General features: G+C 41.5%; 1 protein-coding gene across 1 annotated transcript in view; it reads right to left on the bottom strand.

Moving 5' to 3' along the window:
• The window catches only part of sn (fascin domain-containing protein singed), a 524,541-nt gene that overhangs the window by 283,385 nt on the left and 216,801 nt on the right, over nucleotides 1-24,355 (bottom strand). Inside the window, exon 2 of the mRNA XM_067149067.2 lies at nucleotides 18,705-19,254. Within this exon, the coding sequence (XP_067005168.1) occupies nucleotides 18,705-19,187 (483 nt within the window). The 5' untranslated portion in view covers nucleotides 19,188-19,254. The remainder of the gene's footprint in view (nucleotides 1-18,704; nucleotides 19,255-24,355) is intronic.

The raw sequence follows: 24,355 nt of genomic DNA, 5'->3' as shown, positions 1-24,355 counted from the left end.
GGAGGGTAAACAGATGAAAAAGAAGTAAAATCAAGAGAGTGGGGTTTATACAGAATTAGCCACGACAAGGAACTTCGCCAACAATTACCATTACAAGAGCTACGAGAAAGAGGAGACTGACCTACGGTCATATTTAGCATGGATAATCGGAGACTCACCTCGAGACACCAACACCATCTCTAGAGCGAAAGTGACAAACACAAAATGGACCGCACTAGTTACAAAAGATTTAGAACAACTGGAAATTCACCCCCCCCCCCCCTCCGGAGATCTACAATAGAAATAACTACAAAATGCTGATCAGAATACCAGATTCCTTCCTGTCAATAACAGCCTGCGCCCTGGAATAAGAGAGGACCATACTACACGGTCCTGCAGTAGGCGTGAAGTGGACTCAAGAACGAAGAGGCATTCACAGTGCGAGGATGTGAGAGTACTGGACTAAGAAGAAAGCCCGCGAGACTTGAGAAATATGCGATTCTTCATCAGCCTAAACGGGCCAATTAATAATAATAATAATAATAATAATAATAATAATAATAATAATAATAGTAATCATCATCATCATCATCTACAGTGTTTAAAGAAGTCGATTCATTCAGGCGGCCTGTGTACTAATTTCGATCTTCTGATTGCGCTGCCATCTCGCAACGAAATGGAATCCTACATTTAGTTCAAGTTGAGTTAATTCTGTCAAATGGATACAGTATGTGCCACTGAAGGTATTAAACACGCCAAGAATTATGGCATGGAGTGTCAAGTATTTTGACCGCCACCTACAGTATTTGATACCTCGGAAAAAAAGTCTCTTACATCTCTTCCAAATTCCAACTATCTTAGCAGAGCGGCTGAATGAAGGAATTTCGTCTTACAGGACTTCCTTACGGAGCCAGAAGCAAATAAAATAGGGCTGTCGCAATTAACCATTAATATAACCAGCCTAAACCGAAAGGAACTCGCTTTTCCTAAGCATTCACTCACTGGCGAGCATAAAGATGTCTTCCAAGTGCATCAACGTTGCTGACTATGGGTTCTTAGAAGCAAAAGAAATCAATCCCCTCTATCTGGATAATAAATAAAAACAACGTTTAAACAAATGTTAATAAGGTCGGAACCTTAGAAAAAATTGCTCAGTATACGACTCACCACAGAAGCAATGCATTTTTATTTTTATTTTTACAACAGGCTACGTCGCACCGTCACAGGTAGGTCTTATGGCGACGATGGGATAGGAAAGGGCTACGAGTGGGAAGGAAGCGACCGTGGCCTAAAGGTATAGCCCCAGCATTTGCCTGATGTGAAAGTGGGAAACCACGCAAAACCATCTTCAGGACTGCCGACAGTGGGGTTCGAACCCACTATCTCCCGAAGCAATGAACTGATCTGAATATTATCCTCGGTATTAGTTTAATAAGTGCCTATGTTTCTACACCACTGTGATTGTGCTCTTATTTTTACCTTTATGGTTGGTAATTATACAAATCAGATAATATTCGTGTCATCGCGGTGGGGATTCACTTCACACCAGTGATTTAATAGAGCGAGTGAAGATGCGCCGGTAATGGTGAGGGAGGTCCACACACTTAGTTAACACAATTACAACTCCCACGTGCCCTGGAGTTCGAGGGGAGCTGACCCACGCTGTATAATCCATTCAGAGAGGGCTGCGTTATGTATTCATGAGTACAAAACGTTCGACCGAGTACACCGTCATTCTTTCAGACAACCAAACTTCTCGTTCCTGGATTCAGTATAGAACATTCCATGTGTAACAACAACAACAACAACAAAAATAGTATTTTTTAAATTTTGAGAGAGAAAATCCACTTACTAGACCTGCCCTAATACCACAGAAACCAAAAAGGTTGATTGATCCGTAAGGACAATAAGAAAATACTTTGAATTCAATTTACATTGGAAACTTTTAAAATGTTGGAATTTTTTTTTAATGTTGGAAATGCCGGGCTGAGTGGCTCAGACGGTTAAGGCGCTGGCCTTCTAACCCCAACTTGGCAGGTTCGATCCTGGCTCAGTCCGGTGGTATTTGAAGGTGCTCAAATACGACAGTCCCGTGTCGGTAGATTTACTGGCACGTAAAAGAACTCCTGCGGGACTAAATTCCGGCACCTCGGCGTCTCCGAAGACCTTAGAAAAGTAGTTAGTGGGACGTAAAACAAATAACATTATTATTATAAAATGTTGGAATATTTATTAATTTTACGGCAGCTACCCCGGATGGATTATATTTATTCAAATACTATACTATTTGGAGTGAATCTCTCAAAATCGTAGTTGACATTTCTTGTAGAACAGTAGTGGGGAGTAGAAACGTTTTAAAATTATTGACATAGAAATTTGTGATTGTTCCACGCGCACGAGTAACTTCCCAAGTCACGAAAGAGAAGCTCATAGTGCCTTTTCTGTTTCAACCTCTTTGGACTGCATTTCATCTCGCTCAAATGTCTTGAAAGTCTTCCTGTAATTGCATGCGAGTGAATATATATTTTGTTCAGTTAAAAAAAGAGTCGCGCCTGAATGTATGCAACCCTACATGAAAGGTTACTTACCCGTTTCCGTAGAACATGTGCTGCATTACTATCCGCATGTTGAGTAACTGTGTTTCTTGTGGGAGCTCAACCTCGCCACTGTAATTATTTAATGATTTTTCATTTGTATACAACCGATAAATTTGGCAAGGCAGATTTATTCAACTATTATTAATGATTAGATGCAAGGCTTTTCAGGCGTACCCTCCATAAAACCAGGGTTTCGTGTTAGGCTTGGCACTGACTCAGAGAGAGGTGTGGGACCCTATCCATTGACACTGGGGTGTATGCAGATTCTTCTTCTTCTTATTATTATTATTATTATTATTATTATTATTATTATTATTATTATTATTATCATCTTCTCGTATCTTCTCGCCATTTGGGCCTTCTGTTTTCTCCTCTTCCAGTATTCCTTCATTATCTGGCTGTGAGTCAGCTTTCTTTCCTCCCTTCACATCGGTCCGTTGGTTCCTGTGCTCTTCCTACTCGTAAGTGAAACTGGAAAATTTTTCCGCTTGATGGCTTGCCGAAAGTATGGGTGTAGTCATGTATGGACTCATGTATGGACTCATACGGGATCCCCAGCTGTTCCAGATCAGACTTGACCGAAGAGATCCACTTGTTCCTGGATGCCTTCCCTGTACCTGCCACAGCGAAGATCCTGTTGTTAAGTCTGCAAGGGCCCATGCAGGTTAAGTGCCCACAGCAGACAAGACTCCTTGTTCTTATGCAAGTAACTATGTTTTTCTGATGTTTGTATAGCTCAACGTTGTGCCGAATTCTGTAGGTGCCTCCTTCTCTTATGGGTCCCAATATTCTCCTCAGGATCTTCCTTTGAGTTTTAGTTTTCTGAGAGGGCCTTTCCTGGTTAGCACGAGACACTCAGAGGCGTAGAGAACAGTTTGTTACTACCGCATTATAGTGCTTGAGTTTGAGGTTCTTCGAGAGGTACTTTAATGCGTAGATGCTTCTGCAGAAGTGATAGGCCCTCTCAAACTTGGTGCACCAGGTGTCTATGGCTAGGTTCTCACTCTGGTTTACATAAATCCACTCTCCTAGGTACTTGACCGCCGGCACCTTTCTGATGGTGGTGTCTTCTAGTAGTTTGTTGGAAGGGGCTTCCTTGATATTGGTCAGAAATTCAGTCTTCCTGGTGTTGATCTTCAAGCCAGCCCTAGCCGCTACAGTATGAAGGCTCTGCAAGTGATGGGTAGCTTCCTCTATACAGTTAGTATGGTGAAGTCGTCGGTAAAGGCTAGGCATGAGATATTAAGGTTGTCTTTCTTGTACCCTAGCTTCAGTCCTACTCCTGGTGGTAATAATGCCGTCCATTCCGTATGATCTTCTCCAGAATGCAGTTGAAGAGAATTATATATTATTATTATTATTATTATTATTATTATTATTATTATTATTATTATTTATTCCCATATACACAGATGTTGCCAAGAAAACCCGATGAGTCGGAAAAATCTCCGTTGTACTGTACTGCTCTGCCATGGGAGCAAACAATCCGTCATGGAGGCGGTATTTTGCCCCATGTCAGAGAAGAAACCATCTCTTGTCTAAGCTAAAGTAGTCCATTAGTAGAGGCACAATCCGATAACTGCATACAGGAGATAAATCTCCACAATGGAATTATTGCCTGCCTAGCAGTTCCTAATGGGACGTAAGTTCCCGAACACTTGCCACACCAAAGAGTAGATGCAAGGCTTTCCAGGAGTTCACTCTATAAAAAACAGTGTTTCGTCTTAGGCCTGATAACTGTCGAAGCTTAAAGCATTCGTCTTTCAGATATTTTACCATTGTGGAATAAAAATTAATTTAATGATTATCATTTAGACTTTCACGGCCCGTGTAACTATTCATGATGTATATTTTGGGTTTATGCCGAGTAATGAACTATATACACACTCTCTCAACGCGTTTCAAAAGAAACCTTGCCTTTCTTCATCAGGAGAAAACAGAAAAATGAAACACGACGCATCCTGTGAACAACTAAGGACAGCTTGCCTAAATCGCAACAACCTGGTATCTACAACGTTCCCCGTACTTGTGGCAAGGTTTATACTGGGGAGAATGATATGTACTCGCAGTAAAGAACATAACAGGTGTATCAGACTTAACCACCATAATAAATCAGCTGTTGCTGATCATGCCTTAACACCTGGTCATGATGTTATGTTCCAAGGAGTGAATGTTCTTGACCGTAAAAAACAAAATCACCCTAGAATCATCAGGGAGGTGGCTAAAATACGTAAACACCCAGATAATTTTAACCGCGATACAGAGTACAACCTCTGTGAATCATGGGTACCTATTATCAGCACCATCAGAAAATAATGCTGTGCTGTTGCCATTCGTTGTCCTAGCATGGGGCTTAAATCGCGTCCCTATTACATCTTAGGGCACCATTTTAAGTTCTTTGTTGCTTTATTTGATCAACCTTTGGTGCGTCATATTTCATTTTTCTATTTGCTCCTGATTAAGAAAGTTAAGGTTCCTTTAGAAACGCGTTGAGATTGTTTATATAGTTCATTACACGGCATAAACACAAAATATACAACCTGAATAATTGAATGATTACCTGAATAATAACGTGCAGTATACACATGAGCTACACATAATAAAAAAAAGCCTATATTATGTATGTGAAATCAAAACCTCCTTCAATTTTCGAAGGATAACCGATATATGGGCCCCAAAAATAACGAAAAAGCATATTACAAGATTATAGAGAGTAAAATATTATTCACATAATGTTGGTTTTGAAGCTTTTCTACGTATATTTTACTTTTACGTAGTAAAACTTTAAAAGAATGACATTCATTTTTTGCCGTTTTTTGTCCGACTTGTAGAATGTTCTACATGCTTCAGACCTTGAGATTCGTGAAGATTTATTACCTATATCACAGTCTGCAGTGACCAGAATCGAGGGCTATGAAGAAAAGAAGCAGCAATCCACACAGTGAGACAGGGCTTCATTTTGTCCCCCTCTTCTTTTCAATGTTTATACAGAATAGGCTCTAAAGGAAATGAAAGAGGAATTTGGAAAGGGAATCGCAATCCAAACAGAGGAAATAAAAACTCTGAGATTTGCCGATGATATTGTTATTTTATCGGAGTCTGCAGAAGATCGGGAGAAATTGTTGAATGGTACGAACAGATTCTTGGAGCAGTGCAAGACGAAAATAAGTCCAAAACAGAAGTAATGGAGTCCAGTCGGACGAAGTAAGGAGATGCAAGAAATATTAGATTAGGAATTAAAGTAAGTAGGTGAATATCCTTACTTGGGTAGCAGAATAAACTGTTTATGGCAGAAGGACGACATAAAATGCAGACTAGTACAAACAAGGAAGTCCTTTCTTAATAAAATGAATGTGCTCACTTCGAATATTGATACAGGAATTAGAAAGATGTTTTTGAAGACTTTCATCTGGAGCGCGACATTGTATGGAAGTGAAACCTGGACGATAACTAGCTCAAAAAGAAAGAGAAGAGAAGCTTTTGAAGTGTGGTGATACAGAAGCATGCTGAAGGTGAGATGGGTAGATCGACGAATGAAAAAATCTAATTGGTGAGTGGAGAACGATTTGGCGAAATTAGATCAGAAGAGACAGAATGATAGAACAGAACTTAAAAGACACCCAGGATTTGTTCCGATTGTTTCTGAGGAAAGTGTAGGTGGTAAAAACATCAGGGATAGACCACGATATGAATGTGATAGACCCATTATAGTAGATGTAGTAGTTACACAGAAATGAAGAGGTTAGCAAAGACATGGATAAGGGCTTCAAACCAATCTAAAGAATAAGAAAAAGAATTTATTCACGGTTAACACACGATACGTTGAAGAGCTTTTTACTGGAGTTTTACTTGTTACGATATTAAGGCAATTAGGATAAATACAGACAAGTGAAAGAGTGACATATAGGGATAATGTACTTAATAACTTAACTGGTGTATGATCACTTCTTAAATTTTATGGATAATATACTCCTACATGCACTCCCATGGATTCGACCATGGACCGCAATCACGCCTTCTCCTGCGCCAATGAAATTAACCGGACAGTTTTCAATGGCATATTCATGCATTTTTTCTTTTTGTCTAGTTACGTTCTAATGTTACGCGTATACGGAGAAGGTATCTCAGTCGGCTGATGGAAATATAACTTTTTTTAAATGTGCAGATCTTTCGAGTTGACGCCTATAGCTGTCTGTGAAGATGGGGCCCTACTAGGATGATTTTCTAATGTTCCAGACGAGACAAACACACACAGCCCCCAAGCCATCCCAATTAACCAATTAAGGTTAAAATCCCCGGCCCTGCCAGGAATCGACCTCAGGACTCACTGAACTAAACGCCAGCCCACTAAACATTTAACCATGGAGGCGAACAGTATAACTTAACACCAGACATAATAAAGCTGAAGGTAAAATAAGTAGAGATGAGCTTTCTATGTCATATACAGAGGGAAATAAAATCAAATAATTCATAAGGTAAATGTGGAAATAACTATTACATCATTTCTTCATATGAGCTCTCGCAAGGCAAGTACGAGTATTTAAAACCGGTTTCATAATGTTGTTCAGGAGGAAATGTTAAAAGCCTGACATTTATATGCCAGTCAATTTCCATTAAGGTTACTATTTATTTTTTACACTTATTTTCCTTGTATACATGTCTCATTCAAGCTCAGTCACAGAGCAAGTACTTGATATGCACACGGGCAGTTATGTCAATGTATTCTGGATATTAGAAATAAGAAGGCACGTATTTATGGTTCGCATTCCATGTACAAGAAGAGATCTTGTGCCTGTAACGATTACAAGTCACGTAAAACCGCAACCTAGCTTGTTTTCTTCTGTTTTGCGTATACATTTGAACTTCCTAACACAAACTTATAAGAGATTTTCGAGAAGAAATGTCAAGACAAATCCCCATGCTATCAAGCTTTTCTTCAGTTGGCACACACCTACAGCATCTCTACGGTATTATTTGTTCCTAAATGAATATCGTTCACGTCCTTCTAATGAATCCTCAATTTATTGTTTAAGGCCAAGTGACACCAGATTTTTATTCTTCAATTTTTTACAAACCCTCCTTATGCAAGACTTTACAGAGTTATTTTTGTAATCACACGTGTAAAGCTTTTGATGTGGATCTTGATTCCCACAGAGAACCTGACATATTTGTTCCGAATGAGTGAATGCATAATTCCAATGTACATGAAATTATAAATTTTCCAGCTAACTCATTGTTGATTGCCAGCGTTTCGCCCCAGTGTGCCAATTTGGGCTTGTCAGTTCGTAACTAGCACACCTACCAAGACGCTTGACTAGTGCATGTAGTGGAGGCCACTGTGTAGGCTACTTGGAGCCACAGCCAGTGCCAAAGCACTACGATATACTTAGTCTCTATTGCTAAATTGATGCCTGCTAAGCCGTCAAATTATGTGGCTCCAAGTAGGCTATACAGTGGCCTCCTCTATGGGGCGAAACGCTGGCGACCAAGAATGAGTTAGGTGCAAAATTTATCATTTATTTTACATTGGAACTGTGAAAATCTTTTGTTCAAGTGCAATCCAGTACTCACTATTTTAATGAGTCTACTTGGAAACAGAAATCTTAAGTTATTTTCAACCACTTGTACAGCAAATCACGCTGAGAAGGGAATGCAAGCAACGCTTCTGACCGTGTGACCTTGGCTGGAGAAAAAAATACTGATCTTTGAACTTCCCTTTCTTCTACAGACCGAGTTATAACGGAGCGCAGTTCAAGGAAGTTCCTGAACATCGGCGATCGTCAACAAAACTTGCCATATTGTCGTTGGTTTCGTACCTATTCGAAAATTATATTGCGGAAGATTGGCTATATACTTCTGAAAAGTTCCGAGAACTACAGTTCTGTTAACAATCCGATAAGTTAAACGTTTGTATCCTTATGAACTTCCTAACAACAACTAGCTGCTTAAGAGAAGAGGTAGTGATCACGCAAGGTACAGCTCCGGTCAGTTGCGACAGGCAAATCAGTTTCTTGAAGCGAACTCACGATGTTATACAGAAAGCACTCCCGTGCTCTAGAACACATCACTCAAGGAACACGCAAGATAACGGAAGGATGCCACAGGCGCAATACTTCCAGATTATTCCCATTCTTTTTTGTGACGTTGTCCTTTAACAAGTCTACTTACTCTAGTATTTAGTAACGCAAGAAGCCACTACTGTGTATCCTTATATCTTCCTGTAAAATAAAGTTTCTCCGTGCGAGCTTTTGATACTTTATTTTTTGGAGCTATTTACCAGCGTGATAGGTCCTTCTGTTCCCAGGATAGTGATTGGCTGTTCAGTTTAATGCCCTGTACATAATGGAGTGTCACGTGTTCAGTGTGACATCCTCATATGTATTTCTTGACTTTCTTGACCGGGTCCGCTCTCTCGTATCAACAGTTCCTCACTTTGCCGAGAGCGGGTTAATAAACTCTGTTCTATCCTTGGACGGGCCGAAAATCGAATCCGTGTTCAGAGGGTAACCCTACCCCTCGGGGAAGATAAAAGGATACACAGTAGCGGTACACTGATACGCATCATTATTCAACAAAGTCACTAGTTTTGTTCAAGCACTTATTCCAGTGGTGCATCAAGGCATCGGGGTCGGAATGGAAGAAATCTGCGTCCAGTCCCTGAAGCCAAATCATGAAGACATGCCGAACGACCGTACAGTCGTTGAATCGCTTACCACCCGGGTACTTCTACAACGGCCCGAAGATATGGAAATCACTGGGTGTTAGTTCCGGGTTGTAGGGAGTATGGTCCAGTACCTCCAGTGGGAACCACCGTAACAATACACGCGTGCTGTTGGCTGAGTGTGGCCTGACGTTGCAGTGCGGTAACATGACGCGACGTCACGCCGGTTTAGGGAAGTCCTGGTCATTTTCTACTAACAGTTACTTGCAAACACTCCAATGTGTCATGGTAACTGGCAGTATTCACCTGTCGCTTCCTTGGCGAGGAAATCAACCACCTGAGCCATCCTCCCTACAGCCCTGACCTGGCAGCCAGAAACACCTGGTTGGTAAGGGATTCAACGACGATAAGGATGTTCAGCATGCCGCGATGACTTTGCTTATGTGTACGTGACTTACGAACGGCTTGAAAGCCATGGCGAGAAATCAGCATCAAACACAAACACACCGTTGGTTTCAGCCGGTGTCACCCTACAGTACTTGCTTTGGCGCGATCCTGTCAGCTCGGAAGTCTGTATTCAAACCTCTCCCCTGGCGAAGTTTCTTCGACTGGTGCTCTCCTGCCGGTCTTAAGTCACGTACAGATTTACCAATAGAGCACGCGAAGCCCATTTGAATTCGCCCGCGAAGTGATCTGATTACCTAAATCCAGCAACTGATAAAATAACAACTGTGCTAGGTACTCGAATATCATTATTTCTTTCAAATTATTTATCAGCATGACCAACCCTCTAACGCTCATAGCCTATATCTAGTTCACGTTCTTTCCGACCACCCTGTATATGACCGTTAAGTGCCTACAATCTGTACGATATTCACATCCTATTAACTATTTTTTGGAGACGCCGAGGTGTCAAAATTTTGTCCCACGGGAGTTTTTTTAAGTGCCTTTAAATCTACCGACACAAGGCTGGCCTTGTTTAGGACTGAGCCAACTTGTGCATAGAAAATCAGCGCCCTACTCCCTGTGCCACTCCGTCCCGCAGCCTGATTGAGGAACACACAAAATACAGATATCCTCTACTTACACATTTCGCGCTTTCGGGAATATTAGTACGTATATGCAACTTTAGCAGGTTGTCTTTAATTGACATCTGCTACTTTCAGTTCGTTTCAGCATCATTTTTGAGTTTGTAACACTACCGCCAATTGTACACGCATTTATAAAATTGTTCAAGGAGAATTTTGCGTCCCGTAGAATATTTTCAGAACACCAGGAAGATTGAATATTATTTTTATCTTTGTTTAACAGTTCTTTCAACGAATCATTCAACGGGAATCTGTTTCATAATGTTTACCCTAAGACCATTTCCATTTCCATCGATCAGGAATATTAAAAATAAGACAAGGAATTATAGGACCAAGCAACAAACTACATTATCTTATCGGAAAATTATCTGCTTATTACTAAAGAAGTCATGGACTCCTAACTAGCACTGTAGCGTTGAAGTCAGGTCACGTTCATCCAGAACCCTAATATTTCAGGGATACTGGTGCATTAGCTCAACAAGTCATGATAGCAAGAGCATGGTATCCGGTTCAGTGACTGGCAGTAATAACATGACCTGAGAAAATCCATAATATGATCATTCTTATGTTCTCAATCGATTATAGATAACTCACCTGAGATGATCGAGAAAGATTTACATTTCTTCACGTAAGAAGTGCAGCCATCATCAAACCGACGTCCACAACAAGTAAAGGCACGATTTCTTCCCATGAACACGATCAAAACATGAACAAAAATTTGAATTGATTGTGAGATATCTTAATATTTTTTTACAAGTTGTTTTACGTCGCACCGACACAGGTAGGTCTTATGGCGACGATAGGATATGAAAGGGCTAGGAGTGTGAAATAAGCGGTCATAGCCTTAATTAAGGTACAGCCCCACCCGCATTTGCCTGGTATAAAAATAGGAAACCACGGAAAACTATCTTCAGGGCTGCAGACAGTGGGGTTCGAACGCGCTACTCTCCGAATACTGTATAGTGGCGACTGCAGCTATCAAGCTCGGTAGATATCTTAACGAATCATATGATTTTGGTAAAGTTACTACAGCGATACGGACGACTTAAAGGGAAATTGGATTGCGATAAGTAGGAAAAGGATGAATATTGAATTTTCACGACCGCATTGTAATCGTAACAGACTTTCAACGTATTAGATCGTGTTACGTACATGTAGTACGTGTTGAAGAGATGATAAGTACAGAACAAAAATGGCCAGCCGGACACCAGTGGGATCCAAACCCACAACCTCCCGATTTCGCGTCGGTTGCTCTACCAATTGAGCTATGGTGGCCTAGGCCATCTTTGTTCTGTTTGAACGGATCTGAGCTACAGGTCTGGCACTGCTGCTAGCACACTGTAGAGTGCGTTTAAGTCGCCCGTTGTGAAAATTCAATATTCATTGACATGCCCCACAACGGGCGACTTAAACGCACTCTACAGTGTGCTAGCAGCAGTGCCAGACCTGTAGCTCAGATCCGTTCAAACAGAACAAAGATGGCCTAGGCCACTATAGCTCAATTGGTAGAGCAACCGATGCGAAATCGGGAGGTTGTGGGTTCGGATCCCACTGGTGTCCGGCTGGCCATTTTTGTTCTGTACTTAACATCTCTTCAACACGTACTACATGTACGTAACACGACCTAATACGTTGAAAGTCTGTTTCGATTACAATGCGGTCGTGAAAATTCAATATTCATTGACATGCCCCACAACGGGCGACACACTCTACAGTGTGCTAGCAGCAGTGCCAGACCTGTAGCTCAGATCCGTTCAAACAGAACAAAGATGGCCTAGGCCACCGTAGCTCAACTGGTAGAGCAACCGACGCGAAATCGGGAGGTTGTGGGTTCGGATCCCACTGGTGTCCGGCTGGCCATTTTTGTTCTGTACTTAACATCTCTTCAACACGTACTACATGTACGTAACACGACCTAATACGTTGAAAGTCTGTTTCGAGTAGGAAAAGGATATTTAGGCACGAACAGGTTAGAATGCAAACGTATTTAAACAAGTTGCAAATATCAACTAGCCCGCTGTACAGCTACGTAGGCGATTTACATACATTTTAGGATTTCTGATAGTCCACATCCCTAATACTTATGCAAATCTCACAGCAGAGCCATTATGCGGGATAGACGATACTTGGAACGTTTGCATTCTAACCTATTCGTGCCTGGAAGTCCTCTCTCTAGCGAGGAGTGTGAAATTACAGCAACGTTCGTACACGCTAACGAGCTTGACATTTTGTTTCAAACTACGTCTGTTACGGGAAATGGAAGAGAGAAAAACATCTCAGCTGTGTATAAATGCCCATTAGGTTTTAAATATTCTTGGAATCTCTTCATACAATGACCACACACGCGACAAAAAAAAAAAAAGAATCATTTCTTAGTAATTGTTACAAATATCATCAATCTCATAGGTGTTGGACTCCTGCCAAGTGAAGTGATTGGAATGTTACACTTGGAATGGCTGGGTTCAAGCACACCACTTTATACGGTACGACTCTTGGGCATACACCATGACCGGTTGTACTTCCGTCTTACGGTGTTTTTATATGGACAAAATTTGCAAATGATGTATTAAAATCCTTTTGAGTTTTCTGTTCATCCCTTGACGTACAGAGATTTATTTCTCGAAGTATAATTCGAACGTCACCGGACTAAGTAGTTCAAACGGCACAGCGCTGGCCATTTGGGCTCAAATTCCTAGGTAATCAATAGTGCTCAAATACGCCATCCCTTTATCCGCAGATTTATCGGCAAGTAAAACAACTCCTGCGGGACAAAATTTCGCCCCCTTGGCATCTCCCAAAATCGCAGAAGTAGTTAGTAGAACGTTAAACCATTAACATAATTCATAATAATTCATAATAATAATAATAATAATAATAATAATAATAATAATAATAATAATAATAATAATAATAATTTGATGATGATTGTTGCTTAAATGGGTCTACCCTCCAGATCATTGGTCCCTATTGCTAATTTGAATGTTAATGACTGGAGACGACCAGTGCAGAAGAGGTCCACTGTAACATAAGAGGGGTGTTCGTTTATTCATTCATGCGTGCATGAATACAATTATTCAATCATGAAATAATTAATTAATTAAGAATTAATGCATTCATTCATGTCTATTGTAACAGACTCAGGACAAATACTTGCACTAATACAAATTAATAAGGGAAAGATACATGTTGTCCTAGACTATATAACACTTAAGGTCCACACCAAAAATTAAGTATGATTTTAAAAACTACAATCTAGAAATTGGGTGTAAATAGTGATAAGGCGCAATTGTAACAATTAATGTAGTAACAGATTAAGTAATTGTAACAAGAAAATCATGCATGTACCAAAAACACCTTCAAAGACTAGAGATATGAAGTTCATATTCACAGGACATGTGCATTAGTATGTTCTGAAGATTAGAATTTGAATCATCTCGGCCCTCAGGTTCAAGGTCCACATCGATATCTCGGCGCACCAACACCGACTGGTAAAATGTGCCTGCGGCTCTCGTTGTCGCTATAAACCTAAGGTAATGGATCAGTGTGACTTGAGCAGACGTGCAGGATGCCTCGCAAACGTATGCGAGAACCGTACCGTGAAATGAGTTTGAAAGAGGGCGCATTATTGGCGTGAGGGAACGTGATGTATTCATCCAGGAAATTACTGCTCGTGTGGGACGAAGAGTGTCGACAGTGCAACGGGTGTGTACAGAATGGTTCACAGAAGGCCGCAGAACACGACGACATGGGTCTGGTCGCACCACCGAGACCAGACACCCTATCCGAATGGCATTGCAGGACAGATCTGCGTCCTCCGCGGCTCTGGCGCAACAGTGGAACAGTACCACACAGTACACTGTCAGGAGTGACAGTCCGTCGCCGTTTATTACAGTCTGAGTTACCGGCGCGTCGTCCAATTCTCCGCCTACCTTTGACTAATGTGCATAAAACATGCTAGATTGCAATGGTGTATGGAACGATGTCACTGGTGACAAGAATGGTAACAGATCGTGTTTTTGGACGAATCCAGGTTCTGTTTGTTTGAAAATGATGGTCGCATTCTGGTTCGCCGCAGACAGGGGGAGATGCATCACATTGACTGCATTCGCACAAGATATACAACGCCAAACTCAAGGCCTTATGGTGTGGGGTGCTATTGGGTACAACCACAAATAACATTTGGTGCGTGTCCAGGGTACTGTGACCAGCTTGACCTACGTGAATGGCATCCTGTGATCTGTAGCCATACCCTTTCTGCACGACACCCCAGACGTCATATATCAGCAAGACAATGCCTGACTATGTGCTTCTTGTTGTCACAGGATGTCACACTGTTGCCCTGGCCTGCCCGATCACCGGACTTATCGCCAATCAAAAATGTGTGGGATATGGTGAAACGACGGGTGCGGCGCTGTGACCAAATGCCAACCACCAAAGATGAAGTGTGGAACCAGGTGAATGCAGCATGGATGGCTATACCCCAGGACGCCATTCGCGTCTCATACGCGTCGATGCCATTAAGCGTGGAACAAGTTATCAGTGCCCATGCCATGGAGGACCCACTGCCTACTAAGCAACAGGACACATGCTGAACCTAGGTGACTGAAATGCTAATCGTTTCTGCATAATATACTAATGAACATGTCCTGTGAATATGAAGTTCCTATCTCTAGTCTCTCAAGGTGTTCTGTTTTTTTATGAAAATGAGTGTAATTTGGATTACAATAAATGATTACCCTCTACCCAGTTCCATGCGACCTGGGACTAGGGGATAGGAAGTATTCTATTATATAGTATCCGGTTCTGTTTCTATTCTAAATAACGCTAAGAGAGAATTTGGGAAAACATTTAGAAAATTATTAAAGCTATACGCGAGTTCCATTTCGCGAAATAACGTGACGAGTGGTCTCACTGTTTATACATAATCAAGGTAGCGTAGGATAGTCCAACTACTTGGCTGAATGGCAGCATATTGGCCTTCGGTTTAAATGGTCCCAAATTCGATTCTCGGCGAGACAGGGATTTTAACTGAGTATGGTCAATTCTTCTGGCTCGGGGACTGGGCTTTTGTAAACACGTGACTACATCAGGGTGTGCGATAAACTACGGAAGAATAAGAAGCAAAAATATATTACTGATCCATTAGTAGAGCAATAAATAAATACATCAAGCCATGTACGCCTTTGGAGAAGTGGAAAGTAAAGGCCTACACCTCCCATAACCTCGGTGTTAAAAGGCACTGAGTGTTTAGCCCTGTGCTTGTGTACCTTTGTCCCGAGGTATTCATTTTGGCGTAGGTGGTGGCTATTTTAAGGAGGAGGTTCAACTAGGTAACCATCCTCTCTGAAAAAATTAAGGGGGAAATGAAAATAAATTAAAACAATTTACTAAATGGATGAATTTGAATATTAATTTAAAAATAAAACAAATGATATTATAGTAAGCCGAAAACGTCATAGAACACTTGAAATGTATACGTCTTTGATTAATCCACTCTCATACACAAAGCGATATCGGTAACGAGATAAGCAGTATTCCCGTCATTGGCTAGTATGAGTTCGTGTCTCTCCTGCAGGCCGAGGTTCCGCCTTGGGCCAGAGAGATCGGCGCACTCTGTGAGGAACCGAGCAAGTGGCCGTGCAGTCAGGGTCCCGCAGCTGTAAGCTTGCAGTCGGGAGATAGTGGGTTTGAACTCCACTGCAACAGCCATGAAGATGGTTTTTAATAATAATAATAATAATATTTGTTTTACGTCCCACTACTTTTTAAGGTCTTCGGAGACGCCGAGGTGCCGGAATTTAGTCCCGCAGGAGTTCTTTAACGTGCCAGTAAATCTACCGACACGGGGCTGTCGTATTTGAGCACCTTCAAATACCACCGGACTGAGCCAGGATCGAACCTGCCAAGTTGGGGTTAGAAGGCCAGCGCCTTAACCGTCCGAGCCACTCAGCCTGGCAAGGTGGTTTTTCGTGGTTTCCCATTTTCACAGCAGGCTGTACCTTAATTAAGGCCATGGCCGCTTCCTTCCCACTCATAGCCCTTTCATATTCCATCTTCGTTAAGATCTATGTGGGTCGGTGCGACGTAAAGCAAATTGCAAAAAAAAGCTCTGAGGATGTGGGCCACAGTGAATTCGGCACTACAAGAACACACTGAGAGTCTTTCCTCCTTAGGACATAAGAGTGCGTAGATTTTCCAAGACCTATCTTCAGCCCACACAAAACTAAGATGAATGAACCCACTCTAGTGCGACTCCATAAATGGAAATTTCCCTTCTTAACTGTTCGACTTCTTTAGTGAGAATCGAACTCTTGTCGTACTGGGGGAACCTAGTACGCTCTTACAGCCCATCTGAGCCGTTCTTGAAACGATTAATAAGGTCACACAGAAATAAGTTATCATAAATAAATGACAACAGGAATGTTGCAATACTGACCTCAATGTAATATTGTAAACCTCAATATTATGACGAACAGTTTTAATGGATGTAATGTGACATGTCGCAAAATTGGCACGGCTAGTGATGCACACTAAATATAAACGAATGGGATTCGTAACGAGGTTATGATTCAATAAAATTAACCAATATGTATTGCCATTCATTCCCATTTCCGTAACATTCTCTTAAAACACACACAAACATGACAATTTCAATACCCTCTCAAATAGGTAATTTATGATATATCACAGTGTAATTATATTCATTACAAAAGGAAATTAGAAAATAAAAGTACGAAATAATAATAAGAATAATAATCCTTCCCAATATAAAAATGTGAAAAAGTGTTTCGATGTTTGTGGATTTATCACGTCTGAACGATTTGATGCATTTGATTCAATTTCACACAATTTTAGAGCATGATATGGGATCATGTACAGACTAGTTATACTATTATGCTGTCTCCTAAGGGGGCCCTGCAGCGAAAGAAAATCTGAAGCAAGTCAAGGTTATTTGTACATTTGAGGCCCTTACAAGTGAATATACTGCCTGAACGGTTAATCATATTAAATACAGACCACACCAAGTGTACTGAAAATTTTTAATTTTCAGTTTTCAAACAAAAAATCGTATTAATTTTCTTTCTAACAGTTTAAAAAAAAATATAATATGTGTGTTTGGGCGTGTATTTTACCCGCTACAAAATTAATCGGAAACCTGTTAGTGTTGTCAGAAAAGGAGATTAAGAGCGTGAATCTGTCCGCTAATTCTCTACATTTGGAGGATGGTTGCCCAGTTGTACTTCCTCTTAAAACAATCACCACCACCACCTCTGTCATACATTTGCATCCGTTGAGCTGAGTGGCTCAAACGGTTACTGCGCTGGCCTTCTGAACCCAACTTGGCAGGTTCGATCCTGGCTCAGTCCGGTGGTATTTGAAGGTGCTCAAATACGTCAGCCTCGTGTCGGTATATTTACTGGCACGTAAAAGAACTCCTGCGGGACATAATTCCGGCACCTCGGCTTCTCCATAACCCGTCAAAAGTAGTTAGTGGGACGTAAAAACAAATAACGTTATACAATAACATTCGCATGCTCGATTTTTTTAAATGTTGGAAACTATGACCGCGCGGGCCAAGCCGCGGGAAGACTATGATTATAATAATAATAATAATAATAATAATAATAATAATAATAATAATAATAATAATAATAATAATAATAATCATAATGGAATTTTGCTCCGAAAAGTGGTTCTTTAACGATCAAGTAAATCTGATGACAGTTCGCTGGCATCTAAGTACCGTTACATGCCACCTGATAGCGCCGAGATTCGAATCCGCAACCTTCGGCAATGTAATACAACCTCCTGGCAAATTTATGCTACGTAGTTGGCACAAATTTAGAGATAAAGTGAAGGGTAAATCGAAAGAGAACAGAGAGATAAAGAGAAATAAGTAACGCTTCTTACAGTAGCGGGCTAATTTTAACCCCGCCATGCTGATGGCTCAAATTGGCGGGTTCGACCCCGGCTCATAAGGAGACCCTTAGACTTTTGGATCACCGATGACATTTTGAAACTTCATGTATCAGTGCATGGCATTTTTTCTCGCATTTAATGTTCCATCAGATTTAGTAGATATCAAAACATAATTCACCTTCTATGTAAGAAACCCTGGGGATACCCACAACAAACAAATATTGTATCACAAACAGTGAAGTCCATAAAGTGTGTTACTTTTGCTCAGGCTCTTTTGGTACGGCATACGATTTGGCAACTCCGGCTACAGCCGCTAACAGAAATTGCGCTGCCACCAGGGAATGGTGGTATGAGGCGAGGACGTCATGTTTTGTTCCAAGTTCATAACCAATTATATTTATAATGATATTTCAGAATCTCTGAATGCTCACTCTAGTAATAAACCAGAATTTTACTAACCTGAGGTCTGGCGGCGAGGTGAACATGCCAGAACTCGGCGTCTCCAGGCACCTTGGCGGTGCACGTCAGTTTGTCAGCGGACGCCCCGAGGAAGTAACCTCGTGTCACGTTGCGGAATGCCCAGCGCCCAGTGTTGTCGTCCGCCACAGAGATCTGGAACTTGGAGCCAGGATCACGTTCCTCGCTCTCACAGGTCACATTACCGAAAGAGTCTACCGCCAGGTATTTGTCAAGGTGAGAGCGCAGGTAGATGGTAGAGTCGGAACCGCTGAGGGAAGCTGGCTCCAGAGTCCACACTTGCTTCTTCTTGAGAGAAGCGCCGTTAGCGTTGATTTTGAAACCAAATGTCTCTGCTGTTAGGTAACGGAACTTGGAGTTGATCAGCCCGATGGTCCAGCAGCCTTTGGGTAGGTTCTGGGAGATCAGCTCCCCACTTCCTCCATTCAAGTCGCCGTGTCCGTTGAGCCCATTTACACCGTTCATGATTTTCACGTAGCGGGGACCGTCAACGATTTAAAAATTACTCTTCTCTTCGGGCTCTCGCAGGTTTCTGAAACAAAATAATATTCTATTAATCAGAGTAAATATAACAAATCCGTAAAAAAAGCTTACTCAAACACAATATTTTTTTTAAATAAGCCATTACACAACAAAGTGAATTTCCTATTTCCATACTCTTTTCCAGGAAAGCAGCAAATCAAACCATACGTCGACGTCGAATAAGAAAAAAAATCCCAATCTATTTCCAAATGTCGGTTCTTTTTTTAAAGTAGAAAAGATCATGATATAAAGATAAAGTTGGAATTCTAGAGGACAAATTGGGGCAAATATTCATTTACAGAACGAGGATAAAAAATTTCTGTACGTCGCACCGACACACATAGGTCTTATTGCAATGATGTAATAGGAAAGGGCTAGGAATGGGAAGGAAGCGGCCGTGACCTTAAGTCACAACCGCAGCCTTTGTCTGGTGAGAAAATGGGAAACCATGGAAAACCATCTTCAGGGCTCTCGACAGCGATAATAGAATCTCCCGAATGCAAACTGACAACTACATGCGTCAAACCACGCGGCCACTCGCTCGGTGGATAAAAAATGAGGGATTGGAGAAATGTTCCACAAATTTCCCAGTTCTTTGAAAACATTTAAGAAAAGGCTACGTACAAAATTGATAGGGAATCTGCCACCTGGGCGACAGACCTAAATGCAGATCATTGATGAGAGGAGTAATTTAAAAAGTATAAAAATAAGTAGAACTAATATTTTTTATATCGGACGTTTCGTCTAGAACTACAGGAGACATCTTCAGCGGCATGGTAGGCTTCGTCAAATATACTACCTGGTTTATTTGTATGTTAATAATAATAATAATAATAATAATAATAATAATAATAATAATAATTGTATGGTCTGCGGTACAGTGTGCTGATATATTTATCTGATGTCATTTAGGCTGCCTAAGTTCCAATTTCGACGATCGATTTTATTCTACCAGATAATGGAGAAACATATCTTTGTTGGGCGATGTATGAATGAATGAAGAATGAATGAATGAATGAATGAATGAATGAATGAATGAATGAATGAATGAATGGGCCGGTATAGTATTTATTTAACATAGGTTTTCGCTTAATTACAATGTTCCCCTATTCCAAATTCAAAATAACCACAGAAATAAACATTTATAAACAAATAAAATCAAACTAAATCTACTATGTGGCCTTTCACATGGGCGGATAGCCAGTCCACATGCACACGCAACCTGTACATCTAACTAAACTAACGACTTAACTACATTAAATCTATACTAATTCTATCCTAAATCTGTCTAGACCGGGCGAGTTGGCCGTGTGCGTAGAGGCGCGGCTGTGAGCTTGCATCCGGGAGATAGTAGGTTCGAATCCCACTATCGGCAGCCCTGAAGATGGTTTTCCGTGGTTTCCCATTTTCACACCAGGCAAATGCTGGGGCTGTACCTTAAGGCCACGGCCGCTTCCTTCCAACTCCTAGGCCTTTCCTCTGCCATCGTCGCCATAAGACCTATCTGTGTCGGTGCGACGTAAAGCAACTAGCAAAAAAAAAAAAAATCCCTACAACCTTCGACGGGTTTGAGCCCGCGATTTTGTGATTCTACGGGACAAAATCCCGGCAGCTCGGAGTCTCCGGAAACATTTAAAGTAGTTTATGGACCTCCTTTATCTCTTCTGATTAGTGTTAAAAGGTTTTTTTTTCTAGTTGCTTTGCGTCGCACCGACACAGATAGGTCTTATGGCGACGATGGGACAGGGAAGGGCTAGGAGTGGGAAGGAAGCGGCCGTGGCCTTAAGATACAGCCCCAGCATTTGCCTGGTGTGAAAATGGGAAACCACGGAAAACCATTTTCAGGGCGGCCGAATACTGGATACTGGCCGCACTTAAGCGACTGCAGCTATCGAGCTCGGTGGGGTGGTTTCTTAGTTGTACTGTACGTCCCCCTATACCACCTGAGAGTGGAGGGGGCAGTAGAATGCATCCACGGTATCCCCTGCCTAAGTATCGTAAGAGGCGACTAACAGGGTAAATACCCAGGGGACCTGAACTTGGGAGCATCTGTCAGCAACCACTACCAAGAGTCCGAACTGGCTTCCACTTGTGCGAATCTCACTGTTTTCAACATTCCTATCCAACCTTCCGTGGTCAACTAGTTCTTTTCACAGGCCTAATACCATCGGGATCGGAAATCTTATTTTTACACCCTTCGTGAGCCTTTTCTTTTGCTGATACCTCATTCTTCGAAGGAGTAGACTTCTTTCTCCTTTCTCCCTGTCCAATCAGCTTTGAAGTTTCCGAACATTTACAGAAAAAAATACAAGTAATCATATGTATCAATTTGTAAGACCTCGATTTCGAGGGACTTCAACGATATAAATAACTGACTTGTACAAAAAGCAACAGTTAAAAAGTTATAAACAAAGCCTTTCTTTCACCTATCGAAGGAATGTTGACATGTAATATCGACATACTCATATTTACAGAGGTTCCGAGACCTAGCGACTTTCTTAATGGAGTGGAAACATCAGATAATACTAACGTTCCTGTTTTCATTTTCGTAACTACCTAACTTCGAAGAGTTCACCATTATTACGGAGAAACATCTTCATGATTACTTTGTAGAATGCTCGTTCAGGGATTGATGTAATTAATTTTACGGCTTGTCTCATCTTGCCCGTTGTATTACGAAGAGTGGAAGACTACGTGAAAAAATCTTTGTCGAAAGAAGGCCGTTTAAACCCTTGAAATAAATCCCCGCCAGAGTATTATCTAATAGCAAGGTGTCAACCCGGACCAGTGACATTTCAGTACAAATCGTAAAGCCAGATCTAACTGCCTTTCTTTCCTTTCACATCCAGCAGGACAAGGTCGTCGCAAAGAGGGTGATGGTCAAAGAGAGGAGAGCGTGTGATTTACAGCCGTGCTTGGAGCAGACGTGTCAACGATCCCAAGAATTGGGTCGTCTCTGCGACACAGTTCTTCTAATACGCGTGAATAAGCCAGCCGTGCTGAAAGGCGTGCAAATCATACATTGCATATGTGCGACTCTATCGAAGAAAGCTATAGTTAAGCGTGCACTCATGCTTTCAACCTAATGTTCTGTCGTTCACAGATCCAAGCAAGGTTGTCAGATCACCATTATCTTTGGATCGCTAACGATACACAATATAAAGGATGGGATCGCTCGTCGCTGTATGTATTATACCTTTCATTCTGGTGTTTATGCAGCTTTGCAGAAAGTATTATGAAGCCGCGCATGGTGTGCACTCAACACCTGTTAAACAAGACAACAAGGGATTGAAGTACATTTCAACATATGAATCTTGAGCATAGTCATTTCCATAGTACAGACATTCAGTGAACGTTATGAATTGGCTCAATTGATGGTGACAGTTGGTGACATTTCACGCGAATGACCAGTAGTGTTTCCCGCTGAACTAGAATATCTCATTGTCAAGGCCTCGGGGACAATCAACTGTCAGCCGGCCACGGGCAGCTCTAGTTACGAGCAATTGAAAATATGGGAACCCGAAAACGCTCACATTCACACAAAACTTTCCTTCTCAGATGCAGTATTTGACAGCGCGACAATATACTTTATATCGAACGATTCGCACTCTCCGGTGTTTTGCCGGGCTGAGGGGCTCAGTCCGGTGGTATTCAAAGGTGCTAAAGAACATGGGTTCAAACTCGGCAACGAGAGAGAGAGAGAGAGAGAGCAATTTCTGAAAGATGGAAAGAAATCCATTCGACACTCGTCATTATCAATCATCAGTCAATAAACATTTAGGACCGTCGCCCAAGTGGCAGACTGCCTATCAGTTGTTTACCTAGTTTTATTCTTAAACGATTTCAAAGAACTTTAAATTTACCGAATATTTTTCTTGGTTAATTATTCCAATCCCTAATTCCTCTTTTGTAAGCTGTTTGCCCCAATTAGTTCCCTTGAATTCAAACTTTAACTTCATAATTTGTTCGTCCCTGCTTTAAAAAACTGCAGTCAAGCGTATTCGTTTACTAATATCATTCCATCATAATCTCTTCACTGACAGCTCAGAACATATCACTTAGTCTAGCAGCTCGTCTCCTTACTCCCATATCGAAGTTTATCGCATTTTCGCAACATTACTCTTATCAAAAATCACAACTTCTCGAATCAAGTAATCCTACCTGGGCTGAGTAGCTCAGATGGTAGAGCGCTGGTCTTCTGAGCCCAACTTAGCAGGTTAGATCCCGGCTCAGTCCGGTGGTATTTGAAGGTGCTCAAATACGCCAGCCTCGTGTGATAGATTTACACACGTAAAAGACCTCCTGCAGGATAAAAGTTTGGCACCTCGGCGTCTCCAAAAACCATAAAAATGTAGTTAGTGGGACAAAAGACAAGTAATATTATCATTAAATAACCCTGGTGAGAATCCCATACACTGGAACTATAAATTAACCCCATGGTACTACAGCCTGAAGGGCCTTGGCCTACCAAGCGACCGCTGCTCAGTCCAAAGGCCTGCAGATTACGAGGGGTCGTGTGGTCTGCACGACGAATCCTCTCGGCCATTATTCTTGGCTTTCTAGAACGGGGCCGCTATCTCACCGTCAGATAGCTCCTCAATTCTGATCACGTAGGCTGACTGCACCTCGAGCCAGCCCTCAGATCCAGGTAAAAAGCTCTGACCTTGCCGGGAATCGAACCCGGGGCCTCTGGGTACGAGGCAGGCACGTTACCCCCACACCACGGGGCCGGCCTGAAACTACTATAATAATAATAATAAAAAAATAATAATAATAACAACAATAACAATAACAATAATAATAATAATAACAATAATAATAATAATAATAATAATAATAATAATAATAATAATAATAATAATGGCGTGTGGCCTCGAAGAGGCCTGGGGTAGGTCTTTCGAGTCGACGCTGTGTAGGCCATCGGAATTGACCAATTAAGGTTAAAATCCCCGACTCTCTGGGAATAGAACCAGAGACCCCCTGGACCAAAAATCAGCATGCTAACAACTTAGCAATGGAGCTGGTCACTTACGCACTCTCCTTTACGTCCTTAAAGCAGTCCCTAAACACCCTCCTAACCATATGAAGAAAGCTGTAACTTTTATTTACAA

Source organism: Anabrus simplex, chromosome 6 (assembly GCF_040414725.1).
Source record: "Anabrus simplex isolate iqAnaSimp1 chromosome 6, ASM4041472v1, whole genome shotgun sequence".
NCBI classification, from domain to species: domain Eukaryota; kingdom Metazoa; phylum Arthropoda; class Insecta; order Orthoptera; family Tettigoniidae; genus Anabrus; species Anabrus simplex.
Note: the sequence above shows the minus strand (reverse complement) of the source record. Positions and strands in the feature narration are given on the sequence as shown.